Source organism: Bufo gargarizans, chromosome 3 (genome assembly GCF_014858855.1).
Source record: "Bufo gargarizans isolate SCDJY-AF-19 chromosome 3, ASM1485885v1, whole genome shotgun sequence".
NCBI lineage: Eukaryota > Metazoa > Chordata > Amphibia > Anura > Bufonidae > Bufo > Bufo gargarizans.
Genome location: NC_058082.1, coordinates 78,326,644 through 78,346,744, shown reverse-complemented (window position 1 = coordinate 78,346,744; position 20,101 = coordinate 78,326,644). Strand labels below are relative to the sequence as shown.

Genomic DNA, 20,101 nt, shown 5'->3' with positions numbered 1-20,101 from the left:
GGAAGGGGGGCAGAACCGGTCATACCCTGAAACACCACAGGCGCAGCAACAGGTGTCAGGGTAGACTCTGGCGCAACAACCGGAGCGGCAGTAGGAGCGGGCCCAGGAGCGACAACCGACCCATCGGCAACGGAAGCTAAATGAGCCGTGCGTTCAAGCAGGGTTTGCAACGCCACAGCGAACCGACCCAACAGGTGATCCTGCTGATCAAGTCTGGCAACCAGCGTAGGTAGCGAGGGTGGCCCTGTACCGTCAGAATTCATGGCTTGGTCCTAATGTCATGGAACCATGAACCAGACGTACAACAAGAGATAAGTGGAAAATAAGAAGGTTATTTGAAGAGCAAGCCGTAAGCAAAGTCCGAACGGATGGCTAAACCGAAGCAGGGTCTTGCGGAGACAGAGGTCAGGAACCAGAAGGGTAGTCAGACGAAGCCAGGAACAGGAACCAACGGGGTAGTCAGACGAAGCCGGAATCAGGAACCAACGGGGTAGTCAGACGAAGCCGGAATCAGGAACCAACGGGGTAGTCAGACGAAGCCGGAATCAGGAACCAACGGGGTAGTCAGACGAGGCCAGGATCAGGAACCAGAAGCAGCAGCAGTCTTGGAAGCATGTGAACACAGGAGGACCAAGCAAGGAACTGAAGCCACAGACCTCCTATATATATGAGCTAGGCATCCAGCTCCTCCCAGTGGGAAGGAGGAGCCGCAGGGTGGGAGGCTACAAGAAAACCCAGAAACCAAGATGGCCGCCAGCACATGTCAAACGAAGGGAACAGCCAGGAGGTAAGACCATGACAGCTGCGCAAGTGCAGCCACCCTCCTTTCACCACTATGAGAGTTAGCGATTTTCTAAGCTCCCGTAACCGTGAATAGAGAGCGCCTGTGTACGCACGATGTGCTCTCCTTAACTTCAGAAACTCCATTCTGGAAACTGGATAGGGCCTCAGAGGTGGGACCTAAACCTATCTGACTTTCATAGCATATCCTGGGCCAACCCCTTTAAGTACCAAACTAGGTTGCATCTTTAAGGTGTTAAAGAGGGCCTGTCACAACTCCTAATACGTCTGTTTTACAAACTAATTTTATCATCCATGCAATAAAAAATCTGGAGCATCTTTTCATTTCACTGGAGCATCTTTTAATTTCTTTCATTTAACTCTATGTTGCTCTGTTCCTCAGTTATTGCTACTAGATGTGTATTATTGACTTTGCAACTGGATGTTACCAATCGGGAAGGGGGAGGGGGGGTCCCATCCCAGTATAGTCCAATCGGTGCTGCCAGTGCATGGGCATACACTCCAACTGGTAACATCCAGTTGCAGATTCGTTAATAAACTTCTAGTAGCAATAACTTAGGAATGGTACAACATACAGTTATAAGAACAGATGCTCCAGAATCGAAATTGTATTATGGAATGCAAGTAGATACTCAAACAGACATTTAAGGAGAGGTGACAGATCCCTTTTAGGTATAGATTAGGTCCTGTTATTCTACAGAGCAGTTCACACTTTAACCCCTTAAGGACCCCGTGACGTACATGTATGTCGTATCTGGACGTGACTTAAGGTCATGTACGTCATGCTGATCGGACGGGTACAGGAGCTGCGCCCGCCCGATCAGTCGCACGGACCCGGCAGTCACTGACCGCCGGGTCCCTGCTGCATACGCCGACATCGGTGTAAACACTGATGCCGGTGCATTAACCCTTGCACTGCCGTGGCCACCGCTGACCGTGGCACGTGCGGTATCCTGCCGGGAGCGGGGTGTCTATTGGGTCCCCGCACTGCTGTGACGGGGACCCGATAGCAGGGAAGGCAGCACAATGCCTTCCTTAGGCATCGTGGCTGCCTACCGTGAGAGCCTGTGAGACCCAGCGCCCTGGATCTCACAGACAGGAAGCTGTAAGTGTATTACATTCAGTAATACACTTACAGCCAATGCATTACAATACAGAAGTATTGTAATACATTCTAAAGGGGATCAGACCCCCAGAAGTTGGTCCCAGAGTGGGATAAAAATAAAAAGCTAAATAAATAAATTAAAAAAACAGTGTTTTCCATAATAAAAAAAGAAAGTTTTCAAGTAAAAATTTTTCCCTAAATAAAACATATAAAATTGTTAAAAAAAATTGAAAAACAGACATATTTGGTATCGCCGCATCCGTAACAACCGGCTACATAAAAATATCACATAACCTAACCCCTCAGGTGAACACCGTCAAAATTTTTTAATAAGAACTGTGCTAAAAAAAACATTTTTTTGTCACCTTACAGCACTAAAAGTGCAACACCAAGCGATCAAAAAGAAGTATGCCCCCCAAAATAGTACCAATCTAACCGTCACCTCATCCCACAAAAAATGAGCCCCTACCTAAGACAATCGCCCAAAAAATATTAAAAAAAACTATGGCTTTCAGACTATAGAGACACTAAAACATAATTTTTTTTTGTTTCAAAAATGATATTATTGTGTAAAACTTAAATAAATAAAAAAAGTATGCATATTATGTAGTGCCACATCCGTAACAACATGCTCTATAAAAATATCACATGATCTAACCCCTCAGCTAAACACCGTAAAAATTTTTAAGAAGGGTGTCAAAAAAGCAAAAAGTGTAATACCAAGCGATCAAAAAGTCATATGCACCCTAAAATAGTACCAATTAAACCGTCGTCTCATGCCGAAAAAAATGAACCCCTACATAAGACAGTCGCCCAAAAAAAAAAAAAAAATTATGGCTTTCAGAATATGGAAACACTAAAAAAAAATTTTTTTTTTCAAAAATGCTTTGTCATATTTGGTATTGTCGCATCCGTAACAACCTGCTCTATAAATATACCACATGATCTAACCTGTCAGATGAACATTGTAAATAGCAAAAAATAAAAACTGTGCAAAAACAGCTATTTTTTGTTACCTTGCCTCACAAAAAGTCTAATATAGAGCAACCAAAAATCATATGTACCCTAAAATAGTACCAACAAAACTGCCACCTTATTCCGTAGTTTCCAAAATGGGGTCTTTTTTTGGAGTTTCTACTCTAGGGGTGCACCAGGGGGTCTTCAAATGTGACATAGCAACTTAAAATAATCCCAGTTAAATCTACCCTCCAAAAACCATAAGGCGTTCCTTTCCTTCTGCGCCCTGCCGTGTGCCCGCACAGCAGTTTATGACCACATATGGGGTGTTTCTGTGAACTACAGAATCAGGGTAATAAATATTGAGTTTTGTTTGGCTGTTAACCCTTGCTTTGTTAGCGAAAAAAAAATGGATTAAGGCCTCTTGCACCCAACCGTATGTCTTTTTCAGTATTTTGCGATCCGCAAAAAAAACGGATGACATCTGTGTGCATTCTAATTTTTGCAGAATGGAACATCTGGCCCCTAAAAGAACAGTACTATACTTGTCTGTTATGTGGACAATAATAGAACATGTTCTATGTTTGAACGGAAATATGGAAACGGAAGGCATACGGAGTACCTTTTGTTTTTTTGCGGATCCATTGAAATGAATGGTTCCGTATACGGTCCGTATACGGAACGCAAAAAAACGGAATGTAAACGGAAAAATTTAATGTGCAAGAGGCATAAAATGGAAAATCTGCAAAAAAAATTAAATTCTGAAATTTCATCTACATTTTCCATTAATTCTTAAACACCTAAAGGGTTAACAAAGTTTGTAAAATCAGTTTCTAAAATGGGGTTAATATTGCATATAAATTTACAGCTAAAATATGGGAGAAAATCTGGATGGTACATTGTAACAAGACGGATCTGTGAGAAATAGATTATGCCAGCATGCGTCATTTAGCCTTTCTGATGAAAACATATTTGCATTTTTACATACATTTCCTTGAATTTGGCTAATGCCAGTTCTCTGGAGCAGGTTTATCGCTTCCCTCATTAGAATTGCATCCTTTGTGTACAGTTCAGATGTATTAACGCATGTGATTAGTGCCAAGTTATGACTGATGTCTCAGAATGATATTAATAAGCTTCGATTTCTTGGAGTACGTCCCGAACTTTGTAAGCATTTCACTTTAGACGTGGGAGACATTTGTGTTTCATGTCAAACAAATCTAGCTGGAAATCTGCTGTAAACACCGCCCACCCGCTAACATCTCACCAGCCACTGTTGGCAAATAAAACGCTTCCATTAGCTTCATGAAAAGATGGCTTTCTTCTTGAAAGGGAAAATATCTCTGAGCGGACCAACAGGAGCAGCGAAGGTGAAGGCGCTGCAGATCTGATGCTAAATCAGATGACAATGAAGACAAATGCTGTGACGATGTGAAGACTTACAGTGTAAAATAATGTGACTTCGAATTAGCAACATTTATATAACTCCTGTGGCACTTGTAAAAAAAAAAACTAACGAACATTTGGCGGTAATTAAATGATAATCGGGTGGATAGAATGACGTTCCAGCATTAAAGTAGCACTTCTGCAAAAGATTTTATTGTCTGACCTCTTAGAAATATACTTGATGTAAACTGTAGTGAAGGTAATCTTCTTACCAGTGACTCTATTTGTGAGTTATAACCTCCCTTCTGATCCTCAGCGGTGTCATGTGACCAACACACTGCCTCTTCAACTGACAAAGGACAGGAAGTCAGTTACTTCTCTATTCATTCCTATGAGACAGACATTGAGGCCAGAACCCCAACATATTCATTTACACCACTTTTCTGGCACAAATGAAGCCAGAAATCTCTGAGCTTTATTTATAATGGACTGAGTGTGCCTTGTAAAAAAAAAAAAAAAAAAAGTAATAGATTGGAGCGCAAGACAAGGTTCAATAGCCTGGTCACTTTTCTTGTGGTTGAGGCGAGGGTCAGATAAAGCTGGCGGTTTCTCACGAATCAATTCTAGCCTGTAGCTGCTTTCCCTACAATTCCTAATCTCGGGTAGGGGAGTATAGCGTGGCTGTATGTCGGAGCACTCGCCACTGCCTTAAACTACTTGCTGAGACTACACACACCGCTTCCCGAAGAGACCTATTCATTAGGTGAAACGCGTAGAAGCAGAAGCAATCCAGCAATAGCAATTTAGTATAAACAGGGAAATGCAGACCAGGTCCGAGGTATCCTGAGGCTGGGGGTCGCTCTTTTTAGGGCGAGTGCTCCTACATACAGCCACGCTAGACTCCCCTACCCGGGATTAGGAATTGTAGGGAAAGCAGCTACAGGCTAGAATTGATTCCTGAGAAACCGGCAGCTTTATCTGACCCTCGCCTCAACCACAAGAAAAGTGACCAGGCTATTGAACCTTGTCTTGCGCTCCAATTTATTACCTTACTTGAGTGATCTTTTTTTTTTTTTTTTTTGTATAATTGTCTTTTTATTATAAGAGTAAAAGAAACATACATAGTTCCTTATGAAATCTGTTGACCATCAGGTGATCAGTAAATATGAAAGATTTGACAATGCAAATAAATCACATACAGGTCCTTCAAAAAAAATTAGCATATTGTGATAAAGTTCATTATTTTCTGTAATGTACTGATAAACATTAGACTTTCATATATTTTAGATTCATTACACACCAACTGAAGTAGTTCAAGCCTTTTATTGTTTTAATATTGATGATTTTGGCATACAGCTCATGAAAACCCAAATTTCCTATCTCAAAAAATTAGCATATTTCATCCGATCAATAAAAGAAAAGTGTTTTTAATACAAAAAAAGTCAACCTTCAAATAATTATGTTCAGTTATGCACTCAATACTTGGTCAGGAATCCTTTTGCAGAAATGACTGCTTCAATGCGGCGTGGCATGGAGGCAATCAGCCTGTGGCACTGCTGAGGTGTTATGGAGGCCCAGGATGCTTCGATAGCGGCCTTAAGCTCATCCAGAGTGTTGGGTCTTGCGTCTCTCAACTTTCTCTTCCCAATATCCCACAGATTCTCTATGGGGTTCAGGTCAGGAGAGTTGGCAGGCCAATTGAGCACAGTAATACCATGGTCAGTAAACCATTTACCAGTGGTTTTGGCACTGTGAGCAGGTGCCAGGTCGTGCTGAAAAATGAAATCTTCATCTCCATAAAGCTTTTCAGAAGATGGAAGCATGAAGTGCTCCAAAATCTCCTGATAGCTAGCTGCATTGACCCTGCCCTTGATAAAACACAGTGGACCAACACCAGCAGCTGACATGGCACCCCAGACCATCACTGACTGTGGGTACTTGACACTGGACTTCAGGCATTTTGGCATTTCCCTCTCCCCAGTCTTCCTCCAGACTCTGGCACCTTGATTTCCGAATGACATGCAACAGTCCAGTGCTGCTTCTCTGTAGCCCAGGTCAGGCGCTTCTGCCGCTGTTTCTGGTTCAAAAGTGGCTTGACCTGGGGAATGCGGCACCTGTAGCCCATTTCCTGCACACGCCTGTACACGGTGGCTCTGGATGTTTCTACTTCAGACTCAGTCCACTGCTTCTGCAGGTCCCCCAAAGTCTGGAATCAGTCCTTCTCCACAATCTTCCTCAGGGTCCGGTCACCTCTTCTCATTGTGCAGCGTTTTCTGCCACACTTTTTCCTTCCCACAGACTTCCCACTGAGGTGCCTTGATACAGCACTCTGGGAACAGCCTATTCGTTCAGAAATTTCTTTCTGTGTCTTACCCTCTTGCTTGAGGGTGTCAATGATGGCCTTCTGGACAGCAGTCAGGTCGGCAGTCTTACCCATGATTGCGGTTTTGAGTAATGAACCAGGCTGGGAGTTTTTAAAAGCCTCAGGAATCTTTTGCAGGTGTTTAAAGTTAATTAGTTGATTCAGATGATTAGGTTAATAGCTCGTTTAGAGAACCTTTTCATGATATGCTAATTTTTTTAGATAGGAATTTTGGGTTTTCATGAGCTGTATGCCAAAATCATCAATATTAAAACAATAAAAGGCTTGAACTACTTCAGTTGGTGTGTAATGAATCTAAAATATATGAAAGTCTAATGTTTATCAGTACATTACAGAAAATAATGAACTTTATCACAATATGCTAATTTTTTTAGAAGGGCCTGTATATGCATATCAAGCAATTCCAGTTCCATCAATACTAAATCGTATACAACCCGATCACCGGGGGAATAATAATATAACTGGGCAAGAACTGCAAACATAGTGTATACCATCGTCGTTACTATGAACAAAGGACAGGACAAGACACAGAAGGATAGACAGAGGGGGGGGGGTGAGAGGGATACTATTCAGCGTTCTCTGTGAATGTGTCCCAAGGCTGCCATACCTTATGAAATTTGTCTATAGAGTTATTGATAAGCGCAGTTAAATATTCCATTCGTCTAACCTCCATAATACTAGTGAGCAGATCAAGCCAAGTCGGTATGTCCTGTCTCTTCCAGTATTTAGCTATAAGGTGTCTAGTTGCCGACTATATTTTTTACAAGGCACACTCAGTCTATTATAAATAAATTACAAGCTCCTGAGTGCAGATAGCAGTGGTAAAAAGACTTTGCACCACCTCTATCAGTATAGTTCAGAAATCTCTGAGCTGTCGTAGATTTCTGTTTAGGCGCACGGACTGCAGGAGGATGCAACTCATTTAGGATAAGACGTGTACCATGTCATAAATTAGGTGCATCCTCCGGCAGTGCTGGGGATATCAAACCAGCGCAAAAAGTGTCAGTCTTGATAAATCTCCCCCACACTGTCTGCAAAAACAATGGGTCCACAAATAAAATGTGGACAGCCCACGGACCGCATCTGTATTTTGCGTATCTGTAATTTGTTTTAGAACAAGACATAACAAAACAAAAAAAAGTCAGAAAAGAGAAGGGAGGGAGGAAGAGAGGCAGGTATAGGGAAGTTGGAGAAAAAAAGGAGGAAGGAAAGAAAGAACTGAAGACAGAGGAAGAAAGAAAGGAGAAGATAGGGAGGAAGGAAGAAAATATTAGATGGAGGAAGCCCGGGGTGCACCTAGCCTTTCTGCTCCCTGAGGGAAAAACCGAAACGGCGCCCCCCCTCTCCATGCCAATTTTTTTACCTACCCCCTTTGCCACAATGAAAGCACTCATTACCCATGGCCCTTCCTCTGCCCCCCTCTTGCCCCTACCTGGTGCTGCCTGAGGCGATCGCCTTACCTGGCCTCATTGGTGGTGCACCTCTGGAGGAAGCAAAGAAGGGAGGGAAGTGGGGAGGGAGGGGATGAAAGAAGGTAGGAAGGAAGAAAGTATTGTTTTTAAGGGACATTTCCATTATGCTTTATCACAAATTACTAGCCTATATATGAATATTCTATGTATTATTTTTTTTTATGGTGAATGGTTTTTTGGATATCATTTTTTTGAAATCACTCCATGAAGTCTCTACTTGATGTCCTGGCTCATCCTTTCTTTGGACTTTTTAAAAAAGCACAGAGAACAGTTTCACTTGACTCTCTCAGAATCATTTTGACTAGAGAGTGCCCCCTGTATTGACTTTAAAAGGTTTTCTGAACGGTGGGGGTCTGACACCCAGGACCCCCACCAATCAGCTGAAAAGGCACCGGCGCTCGTAGCAGCGCTGCAGCTTTCTATCAGCTCAAGAAGTACAGCGCTGTCCATTGTATAGCGGCTGTGATGGTATCACAGCTCAGGCCCATTCACGTCAATTGGGCACAGCTGCGGCTTGGCCACATGACCAATGAACTTGACATCGCATGGTCTAGACTAAGCTGAGAGAAGGCCACAGCATCGTATACTGTACATTATGTAACCAGCGCCTTTATGATATATTAAAGGGAACCTGTCATCAACGTTATGCTGATCTCACTGAGGGCAGCATAAAATAGTAACTCATGAGCTAATAGTTAGTGGTTGCTGAGAACCAGCATCATAATCATTGCAGCCCAGGCCTTAAAAAGAGTCCAATCTACCTGAGAAGAGTCCTGGTTATTCCTAATCTCCTGCTCTCCCCCCATCTGCTGATGATTGGCAGTTCTCTCCTAGAGAGAAAGGGAGAAAACTAGGTAGAAGACTGCCAGTCATCAGCAGGTGGGCAGGAGAGCAGGAAGTCATGAATAACCATGACTCTTCTCAGGCGGCCATGACTCTTTTCCAGGCCCAGTCTGCAATGATTGTGATGTTGGTTCTCGGCAACCACTTACTTTTAACTTATAAATGACAATGAAATCAAGTCACCTGTGTCTACTTAGTATGGGCAGCATAACGTTGATGACAGGTTCCCTTTAAGACCTGTCTTATATCAATAACAATGTTTTGATTCAATTTTTTAGACTTGAGGTGATAGATGAAGATAAAGTTGTGTTATCTTCATCGTTAGACTGCGCCGTGCGGCTCTGGAGCTATGATGGAGAATTCATAGGTCAGTGCTTTTTCTGTATTTATAATTTTATCCTGTTTTTGCAGAAACTGCTTCACGTGTATAAATAAGTTGTTCTTAAACTCTCAGACAACCCCAGTTACTGGTGGAGACTTTTTGGCAGAAGTAACTATCTGCCCATCAGGCCTTTCTATAGTTGCCCCGGACTACTTCTGTGATTTTATTAAATTTTTTAATGTTCTGCTAAGTTTAGTAGACACATTTCAAAGGGCATCTGTCAGCAGATTTGTACCTATGAGACTTTTAACTGTGTTTGGCGGCTGAAGGCACCTGTGTTGGTCCCATGGTCATATGTGCCCGCATTGCTGAGAAAAATGAAGTTTTAATATATGCAAATGAGCCTCTAGGAGCAACGGGGGCATTGCTGTTACTCCCCCAGAGGCTCTGCTCTCTCTACACTTTGACAAGTGTGATGATGTTTTCACTGCCTAGTCCTGTCATTGAAAGTGCAGAGGGCATGGCAACTGCAGAGAGAGCAGAGCCTCTAGGTGTAATTACAACGCCCCCATTGCTCCTAGAGGCTCATTTGCATATATTAAAACATCACTCTTCTCAGCAATGCGGGCACATATGAATATGTGACCAACACAGATGCCTTCAGATGCCAAGGCACATGTAACAGGTCAGCCGGTGTCATAGGTACAAATCTGCTGACAGATGTCCTTTAAGATACATTAATGTGATTTAAAGAAGAAAAAAGCCATTTACTACGACCAATGGTGCATAGTTGCCAACTGTCCAGAATTTGACGGGGCTAGACAGCTAGTCCCTGGCTGAAAATGGGCGGTGCTATTGCAAACCGCCCTCATAAATGGGTGTTCCCTGGCAGGGTTGGGGGAGTGGCTTATATGCCTAAACTTTACCAACTGAAACGGTAAGTATAATGGTGATGACCAAGGCTCCAGTAGTAAAATATCGAGATGCCCCAGACTGTTTATCTAAGGTTAACTGAGCATGATTACTGGCATCAGGGGTGACAATAGCAAAGATTAAACTGACCCCTCTATTATGGTACTGGTTTTGCTAACCAGCATAGAAGGATAGACCTATTTTTGCATCCTTTTTATGACACTTATATCTACTCTACACGAACCTTGCTCACCAAGAACGCAGTTCCTCTGTAAAGGGGACTCATTTACAGATTTTTGCTTATTAAAGGGCCACTTGCGCATTTGCCGTGCACCTCAGTACCTGGCACAGGTGCAGTACAGAGGAGGGCTAGCAGTGGGTGTCTCTCCTGTAATGCGCCTGCATTGGACACTGAAGCGCATGGCAAAGGCCTAAGACTAGAAGAAGGCAGAGCCAGGCTTTGTGAGGTTTAGGCCTCATGCACACGACCGTAGGTATTTGCGGTCCGCAAAACTGGATCTTCCAAAAATACAAATGACGTCCGTGTGTATTCCATATTTTGCGGAATGGAACAGCTGGCCCCTAATAGTACAGTACTATCCTTGTCCGTAATGTTATATTTTTTTTCAGAACGGAAATACGGAAACGGAATGCACACGGAGTACCTTCAGTTTTTTTTGGGCGGACCCATTGAAATGAATGGTTCCATATACAGTACGCAAAAAATAAATAAACGGAACGGACACGGAATGAAAATACATTTGTGTGCATGAAGCCTTACACCGCCTGGCCCTGTCAATAAAAGTACAGGGCGCGGTAGCAGCGGGAAGAATGAAGCCTCTAGGTGTAACGCCCGCTTGCTCCTATAGACTTATTTGCATATATTAAAAGTAAAGTTCAGTTTTCTCAGAAATAAAGCCACGAATGGAGGAGAGACCAAGATGGCTAGCTTCTGCTGACCTGCGCACATGTTGCAGCTCATCCTGCTTCACTGCTATGGTTCTGGTGACAGAAGCCCTTTAATAGAAAACAGAATGAGACCTACCAGAGTCGTGCTCCCAGAGTCCAACAGTTCTGACACCCGGCACCCTCGCCGATCAGACGGCGAGTGCTGTCTCCCATCTTTCTTCCTGCTGCTGCTTTGCCATAGGTACAGCAGCAGGAAGAGATAAAGCAGACGGCACCTGCGCACTGCGCGCGCCTTCCCTTCATGCAGCTGATCAGCGGGGGTGCCTGGTGTCGGACCCCCACCGATCTGATATTGATGACCTATTCTTAGCCTGAGAGCCAGGTAGAAGACATTTAATGGTAAACTGCATGTTGCAGCTCATCCTGCTTCACTGCTATGGTTCTGGTGACAGAAGCCCTTTAATAGAAAACAGAATGAGACCTACCAGAGTCGTGCTCCCAGAGTCCAACAGTTCTGACACCCGGCACCCTCGCCGATCAGACGGCGAGTGCTGTCTCCCTTCTTTCTTCCTGCTGCTGCTTTGCCATAGGTACAGCAGCAGGAAGAGATAAAGCAGACGGCACCTGCGCACTGCGCGCGCCTTCCCTTCATGCAGCTGATCAGCGGGGGTGCCTGGTGTCGGACCCCCACCGATCTGATATTGATGACCTATTCTTAGCCTGAGAGCCAGGTAGAAGACATTTAATGGTAAACTGCAAGTTTGATAACCTGTCTTGCTACTGCAGTCTGTCCATTCCCTTAATTACCTAGTGTGAACTGTGCCTTATTCTACTCATTTTATACGAGTGAGCTGCTGTATTTGGCTGCCATTGAATGTTGGCATCCACAGTAAGCATAACCTCCCTGGAGGAAATTGACTTTCGAGTACTCTTAGTCAATCTGAACTTGAGTTAATAGACCCAATTATCTTGTGATCTTTCCACATGAGAAACACAGATACCTACATTAATCAGCGGGACAAGGCGGAATTCGGGGAGATTATACGTCCTGTCAATTGAAATGAATTAATTATAGCAACATGTGAAGTGAATAAACTGACAAAAAAGAGACACAATTACAAGATAACAAGAAAGATTTAATGTCTATCAAGCAGGAAGAAAATGTAATCTATAGCGTTAAACACTTCACCATTTGTAGGCTTCACTGCTGTAATTGATGTCATATCTCTGTTTTTCCCGTTTTATATTCATGAGAAATGATTGTAGATACATGGTTGATTTTTAGACAGTAATATGAATGGTAAAACCTCTTACTGCTAGTGCAAAACCAGCTAATGAGGAGCTTCACAAGACTAAAAGTGCACGCAAGCTGTCAGAACCGTCATAAGGGGGCGCTGTATTACAGCTGTCCTCACCATGGACACTTACGGGTGTGGCCTTTGATCTTGACATGGTACCCCACTCAAGGATGATGCAGGGACATGGACTAAACAAAGCTCAAATTGAGACATATATTTCTATGTATGCTTAGCAAATTTTTTTCAGGTTGTTGATATTGATATCTTCAATATCAGATCAGTGGGAGGGCCACGATCAGCTGTTTTTGGTAGCTGTCAGAACTAACTGTGCTGGAAGCACATCTCCATTCCCCGAGTAGTGCCCATACTGGGTTACTGCAGCCCAGGTGCAAATTCACTTGGAATGGGAGCCGAACTGCAGTAACCAGCCATGGACACTATACAGAGAATGGAGCTGAGCGTCCGGCTCCGTTCTCTGTGTATAGGTTTTGGTGGCTGCCAAAAACAACTGAGCATCGAGGATGCCAGACCCCCACCAATCTGATATTGATGAGGTCATCAACCACTTTAAAGAGGACCTGTCACCACTCCTGGCATGTCTGTTTTAATAGCCCCATGCATTCCCCATGTAATAACAATTCTGGAGCATCTATTCTTATGTCTGTATGTTGTGCCATTCCTTTATTATTTCTACTAGAAGTTATGAATGAATTGCTAGCAGTCTGCAGTAAGGGTACAGAGGGGAGGTAACCGGTTGGGGGGTGTACCTGCACAGTGTGACAATGGCAGCTCTGATTGGATAGAGTCAGTCTGTGCAGGTACACCCCCCCCCCCCCCAACTGGTTACCACCCCTCTGTACCCTTACTGCAGACTGCTAGAAATTCATTCATAACTTCTAGTAGAAATAATAGAGAAATGACAAAACATAGAGCCATAAGAATAGATGCTCCAGAATTGTTATTACATGGGGAATGCGTGAAGCTATTAAACAGACCTGTCAGGAGCGGTGAAAGGTTCTCTTTAAGCCAAATGAGAAGTAAATTGTCCTACAAGGGCATATATCATCCCTGCCCCAGAGAGACCCAGTAATACACAAAAGTGTTTATTACAAGACAGTGGCAAATCCATGACATGACATTTCCTGCCACTGAATCCAACTAAAGCAGCCATTATGAATGTGTGCGCCCCGTGTCCGTGCTGCGGCCCGCAAAATGCAGACCGCAATGCACGAACACCCACCGTGGGGCAGCCGCAGCGGATCGTGGACCCATTCACTTTAAATGGGTTCCTGTGGTAAGTCCTGATGCAGTGACACTACTTATATCACCTGCTCAATACTAAGGAAATCCTGAGCACGTGACCGGCAGGTGAGCCCTGAGGACCGGAGTTGATGAACCCTATTGTAGAGCGTATACTGATATCTCATATATTATTCCAGGAACATTTGGCCAGGCAGATCCATGGGAGGTATTTACCCCAGCGTCTTGGAAACATCCCATGGTGCCATATGAAATCCTCATTGACCCGGAGAGCATGCCCGTGCACCCTGTGCTGGAGGAGCCCACAAACGAACCAGAGGAAAATGCTTCTCAAGAAAAAGAGGAACCAAAAGAATCATCAGATATAAAGGTCTGGAGAACAAAAAATAGTTAATATTTAAAATATGAGGATTCAGGAATAGGCACAGGGAGCAGCAGTGTAGGTAGTAGACCAGATCTGGCATAATGATATTCATTATTAAACTGTTTGTCTTATATTGGCTTTTCATGGCTAAGATGGGATCAACCATAGTGCCAGCCAGGATGGATGGACTTGTGGAAACATCTGAGTGGTCTACGCTCCACAGTTTCCATAGCTCCTTAAGCGGTGAATGGGAGCTACACCAATACACAAACAGCGTGCTACTCCTGAGTTATTGTAACTCCGCTTCCCCTGGCTGGCTATTATTAGTTATCCCCATCTCAACCATGAAAACCCGACATGGGACAACCCCTTTAATGGAAGCCTTGACACCAGCGTGAACATCTCCATCTTCTCTTCTACCAAGGAGGTAGGCAGCAGTTACTAGATGGTCTTGTCCTAGGATGGGGAAGGTTAGGGTTATACAAGCAACAGCAGGGGTGAAATTTATATATATTTTTTTTACTATGGGTGTCACCTCTTCACCATGCACACTCTGCACTGAACGATGCCTTAGGAATTACAGAAAAACACATTGCCTTAATAAATATCCACCATCTAGTTCATGCGTGGCTCTCATTAAGGCCTCTAATTAGCAATATCATTCTTTTATATTGCCTCTGTGCACTTGACTCTCCCATTTTATAGTACTGTGATGTATTTTGCAGAATGAAATAAGCTACAATGCAAAACCCTTACTGCTAACTGTAACCGAAGAAGATATCCAAGAGGAAATCATCAAGCAGGATCTCTCTCATGGCAATGGAAAACGGTGAGACGTCCAATGTGACAGGATTTCCAGAGGGTGTCCTTTCTGAAAATGTTTCTGCACCTATACCTTAAAAGAGCTCACTTGGCTCAGTAGATGTGTGTTGACATTGACTCCATAGATGCGTTACCAGCGACATTTCCACCGTGCCAATCAGGAATACCCAACCTGCAGCCCTCCAGCTCTTACAAAACTACAACTCCCAGCATGCCTGCACAGTCTACAGCTATTAGGGCATGCTGGTAGTTGTAGTTTTGCAACATGCCCTAAATGAATGGAGCGGCTGGTCGAGCCGCTCTATTCATTCTCTATAGGGCTGCTAGAAGTAGCCGAGCGCTGTGCTCAACTATCTTCGGCAGTCCCATAGAGTTGAATAGAGCGGCAGTGGACAGACGTTGACATTTTCAGAAAACTAATAAATTCACTTAAAGGGGTCGGCCATTTTCTGGCTACTTGTGACCAATATGTATGTAAGATGACTATATGACACTAATTTAACCTTTGTCAATATTCTGTGCCATTTGCTATATTTGTTATGCTATGTCCCCTTGTTGGGCAGATCTGGGCTGTCTGCATAGAGGTCCTGTCCATAAGATGGCCGCTGATGGAGGGTCATGTGACCAGACACATTACTCAGCCTCCTCCATTCAAACACATTGCAATAGATGTATTAAAACTGGGTGCAAAGTAAAACTGGCTTAGTCGCAAACTATAGCAAGCAATCAATTTGATCCTTTCTTTTTCCAAAGGCGCTCTGAAAAATGAAAGGTGGAATCTTTTCCTTAGGACCGATTTTGATAAATATCCCCCACTGCACTAAACTCCCAACAATGCAGACGGCAGGTGCAAAGTATGATGGAGAAGACTGAGTGATGTGTGTGGTCCATCAGCAGCCATTTTATGGACAGGACCTCCTTGTGGACAGCACAAAAGACTTGGCCAACAAAGGCATACCTTTCAGAGCTTCTTTGGAAAATGAAAGGTGGAATCTCATTGGTTGCTATGGGCAACTAAGCCAGTTCTACTTTACACCAGTTTGATAAATGACCCCCCTAGTCTACAGCATGTAACAACAGGACAGTGGAAGTCCAGACAATTGGTAAAACAAACTAGTCATAGGCCTAACAGATTTCTCCTTCTGGAAGCCCATCCCCTCTACCTCTCATGCTTTTTTCCCATAGAGGGTTGTTCCTATAATGTAATATAATGGTATAGTATGTCACTAGAATATGCCAAACATTAGGATAGGTTAAAGTTACAAACAGTAGTTGCATAGTTATTATGATAAAAAGGACACATAAATCCGTCAAGTTCAACCAAGGAGTAAGGCTACTTTCACACTTGCGGCAGGACGGATCCGACAGGCTGTTCACCATGTCGGATCCGTCCTGCGGCCATTCCGCCGCTCTGTCCCCATTGACTATAATGGGGACGGGGGCGGAGCTCCGGCGCAGCACGACGGTGCACGGCGAAAGCCTCCAGACTAAAAAGCCTGACATGCAGTAATTTTAGTCCGGCGGCCTTTCGCTGTGCACCGCCGTGCTGCGCCGGAGCTCCGCCCCCGTCCGCATTATAGTCAATGGGGACGGAGCGGCGGTCCGGCGGCATGGCAAAATATCCGCAGGAAGGATCCGACATGGCGAACAGCATGTCGGATCCGTCCTGCCGCAAGTGTGAAAGTAGCCTAAGAGGGGATGTGAATTTTAGAAAAGGGGAGTGACACCGAGATTTCTACGCATTTTCAGAGGCATTAATGTCCTTTACTTTTAAGAATTCATCTAAACCCTTTTTACAACTGTCCACTGTTCTTGCTGTGTCCACGCCCTGAGGAAGTCTATTCCACAGATTCACAGTTCTTACAGTAAAGAAGCTTTGACGCTTCTGGAGACTGAACTTTTTCTTCTCCAGTCGGAGGCAGTGCCCCCTTGTCTTTTGAGGGCATTTTATATGGAACAGTTTTTCATTGTATGGCCCATTTATATACTTGGACAGGTTAATCATGTCCCCCCCTTAGACGTCTCTTCTCAAGACTAAATAAATGTAATTCTTTTAATATTTCTTCATAACTAAGACCCCCCATGCCCCTTATCAGTTTAGTTGCTCTCCTCTGTACTTTTTCCAGCTGCAGTGCATCCTTTCTATGTACTGGTGCCCAGAACTGAACTGCATAGTCCAGATGAGGCCGCACCAGCGCTTTGTAAAGTGGTTAATATTACATCCCTACCCCGCGCTGGTAGCCTTAGAAGCAGCTGATTGACATTGTGTGCTGTTATTTTATCTACGATCTACAATGACACCTTCTCACAAGTGACTCTCCCAGTGTTACCCTCCCCCCAGGACATATGCTGCACGCAAATTATTTGTACCCAGGTGCATAACTTAACATTTATCCACATTGAACCTCATTTTCCAAGTGGATGCCCAAACATTCAGAGTGTCCAGATCAGCTTGTAGTTTTTGGACATCTTGCCATACAGTATACTGCACAGTACTACATAGCTTGGTGTCAAGTTCTACCCCTGGACCTGCGTCAGACCAAAGGGTGAAGGGAAACAAATTCTCTTAAGGACCCCATTGTTGGCCAAACCCGCTGAGAATGGCAGGTTTTGCCGACAGTCTAATGTGTATAGGGAGCCTCTGACTTTCCCTCAACAGATGATGCAAGGGCCTGGCAGAATCTTTCTCAGTTTTCCCTATTAAATACACATACACTTTTGGCCAAAACCAAACATGTACATGTGTCGGGGAGTCGGTAGAGATAGATGTGGGCCAAACTGAATATATATGTGATGGAGAGTCAGGAGAGATAGCTATCAGCCAAACGACAGCTATTGAACGTGTATTAATGGCCACTAGGCAATTATCTTGCACAGCACTTACTGTTCAGGGAACTGACTTCCAGTGAATAGGCCTATGGTGAAGGTACCCGGGAGCCGCAGCACACAGCTAGCACTTCCTGCTATTCATTATTGAGATCGGTGGGAGTCTTTCCAATCAGACCCCAGCCAATCAATAACTGGTGTCATATTCTAATCTTAAGAGAAAACAGCAGTGTCCAGCTCTCTGGTGGAGAGGTCAATTGACTAATTCAGCACAGATCTGGTATTCACACCCTGCAGTAATTCCAGAAACAGACGTAGGATCCAGCGAATAAAATAAAATAAATTATTTATTTCTTCCATTAAAAGCATGTACAAAGGTCCCTCCTGTACATAAGGACTGACGCGTTTTGACCTGTACAGGTCTTAGGCTACTAGCGTTAATATTTTCCGGTATTGAGATCCGTCATGGGGTCTCAATACTGGAAAAGAAGCTTCCGTTTTGTCACCATTCATTGTCAATGGGGACAAAACAAAACTAAATGGAACATAATGCTCCAAAATGCATTCCGTTCCGTTCTCATACCAGAGAGCAAACTGCAGCATGCTGTGGTTTTCTTTCCATCATGGGATGCGGAGCAAGACGTTTTTTATGACTTGGCTATGTTACAGATAATACAACCGGATCCGTTCATAACGGATGCAGATGGTTGTATTATCAGTAATAGAAGCGTTTTTGCTGAACCCTGCCAAATTCAGTAAAAACGCTAGTGTAAAAGTAGCCTAGATCATAGATCAAGTAAAATGAAATGAGAAGCATGGCTAGGAATGAATAGCTATTTAAAGGGACTGTGAAAACTGAGGCTGTGTAAGAGTACTTTCACACTAGCGGCAAGGAACTCCAGCAGGCTGTTCCGCCGGGTGAACAGCCTGTCGGATCCGTGCTGCCGCTCGTGCATGCGTGCCCCTGGACTACAGCTTCGGCCCCATTGACTATAATAGGGGCAGGCCGGAGTTCCGGCGGCAGCATGGCAAAAATGCCGAGAGGCGGCCGGAATAAAACTACGACATACAGCCTAAGGGCTCATGCACACGACAGTATTTTTTTTTGCGTTCAGTATACTGGCCGTTTTTTTAGTTCAGTATGCGGTACATATACTTAACCATTCATTTCAATGGTTCAGCAAAAAAAAACTGAAGTGTCTCTGTGTGCATTCCGTTTCAGTATTTCCGTATTTCCGTACCGTGAAAAGATAGAACATGTCCTATTCTTGTCTGCAAATCACGGTGCTTGGCTCTATTCAAGTCAATGGGTCCGCCAAAAAAACTGAACACATACGGAAATGCATCCATATGTCTTCTGTATCCGTTCTGTTTTTGCTGAACCAGCTATTGAAAATGTTATGCCCAGCCCAATTTTTTCTATGTAATTACTGTATCTGGCATACGGAAAAAAAGGAACGAAAAAACGGAAAGGAAACAACGGATCCGTTAAAAACGGACCGCAAAACACTGAAAAAGCCATACTGTTGTGTGCATGAGCCCTAATACACCTCTAGACTGGGGCGTAGCTATAGGGGGTGCAGAGGTAGCTACCGGGCCCAGGAGCCTGAGGGGGCGCAAAAAGACTTGTGCCACATAAGAAGACACCAGTATTATAGAAAGTGCATGCTGGTCAAGTTACACCTCTGACTGGAGGGAAGGGGTTAGGTCAAGAATTTGGCATGGGGGGGCATTTAAATTTTTGCCTCAGGCAGCACGAAGCCTATGTGCTTCCCTGCCCCTGGCCACTGAGGGAAGGGGGGCCCAAGCTGAGCTCTTGCACCGGGGCCCATGAGCCTTTAGCTACGCCCCTGCCTCTAGAGCTGATTGCTTCAAGTCCTGCTCATTTGCTCATTTAACTCCATAAATGCCATTATTATGATAAAAAGGACACATAAATCCGTCAAGTTCAACCAAGGAGTAAGGCTACTTTCACACTTGCGGCAGGACGGAAACAAAAGAAAAAATGGCATAAATTAAGGAAAGTTTCTGGATCTTATGTAGACAAATACCTTAGAGAGACAAAGGTACAAATAAAAATAAATATTATATATATACAGTACAGACCAAAAGTTTGGACACACCTTCCCATCCCAAGAGTTGTCTTTATTTTCATGACTATGAAAATTGTAGATTCACACTGAAGGCATCAAAACTATGAATTAACACATGTGGAATTATATACATAACAAAAAAGTGTGAAACAACTGAAAATATGTCATATCCTAGGTTCTTCAAAGTAGCCACCTTTTGCTTTGATTGCTGCTTTGCACACTCTTGGCATTTTCTTGATGAGCTTTAAGAGGTAGTCACCTGAAATGGTCTTCCAACAGTCTTGAAGGAGTTCCCAGAGATGCTTAGCACTTGTTGGCCCTTTTGCCTTCACTCTGCGGTCCAGCTCA

The 20,101-nt window shown here is 43.9% G+C and overlaps 1 protein-coding gene across 1 annotated transcript in view; it reads left to right on the top strand.

Annotated features, from left to right (window-relative positions):
• Positions 1 to 20,101, top strand: part of LOC122932848 (WD repeat-containing protein 49-like) — a 190,342-nt gene that overhangs the window by 154,579 nt on the left and 15,662 nt on the right. Inside the window, exons 27-29 of the mRNA XM_044287488.1 lie at positions 9,226 to 9,314; positions 13,828 to 14,018; positions 14,738 to 14,841. Of these exons, the coding sequence (XP_044143423.1) occupies positions 9,226 to 9,314; positions 13,828 to 14,018; positions 14,738 to 14,841 (384 nt within the window). The remainder of the gene's footprint in view (positions 1 to 9,225; positions 9,315 to 13,827; positions 14,019 to 14,737; positions 14,842 to 20,101) is intronic.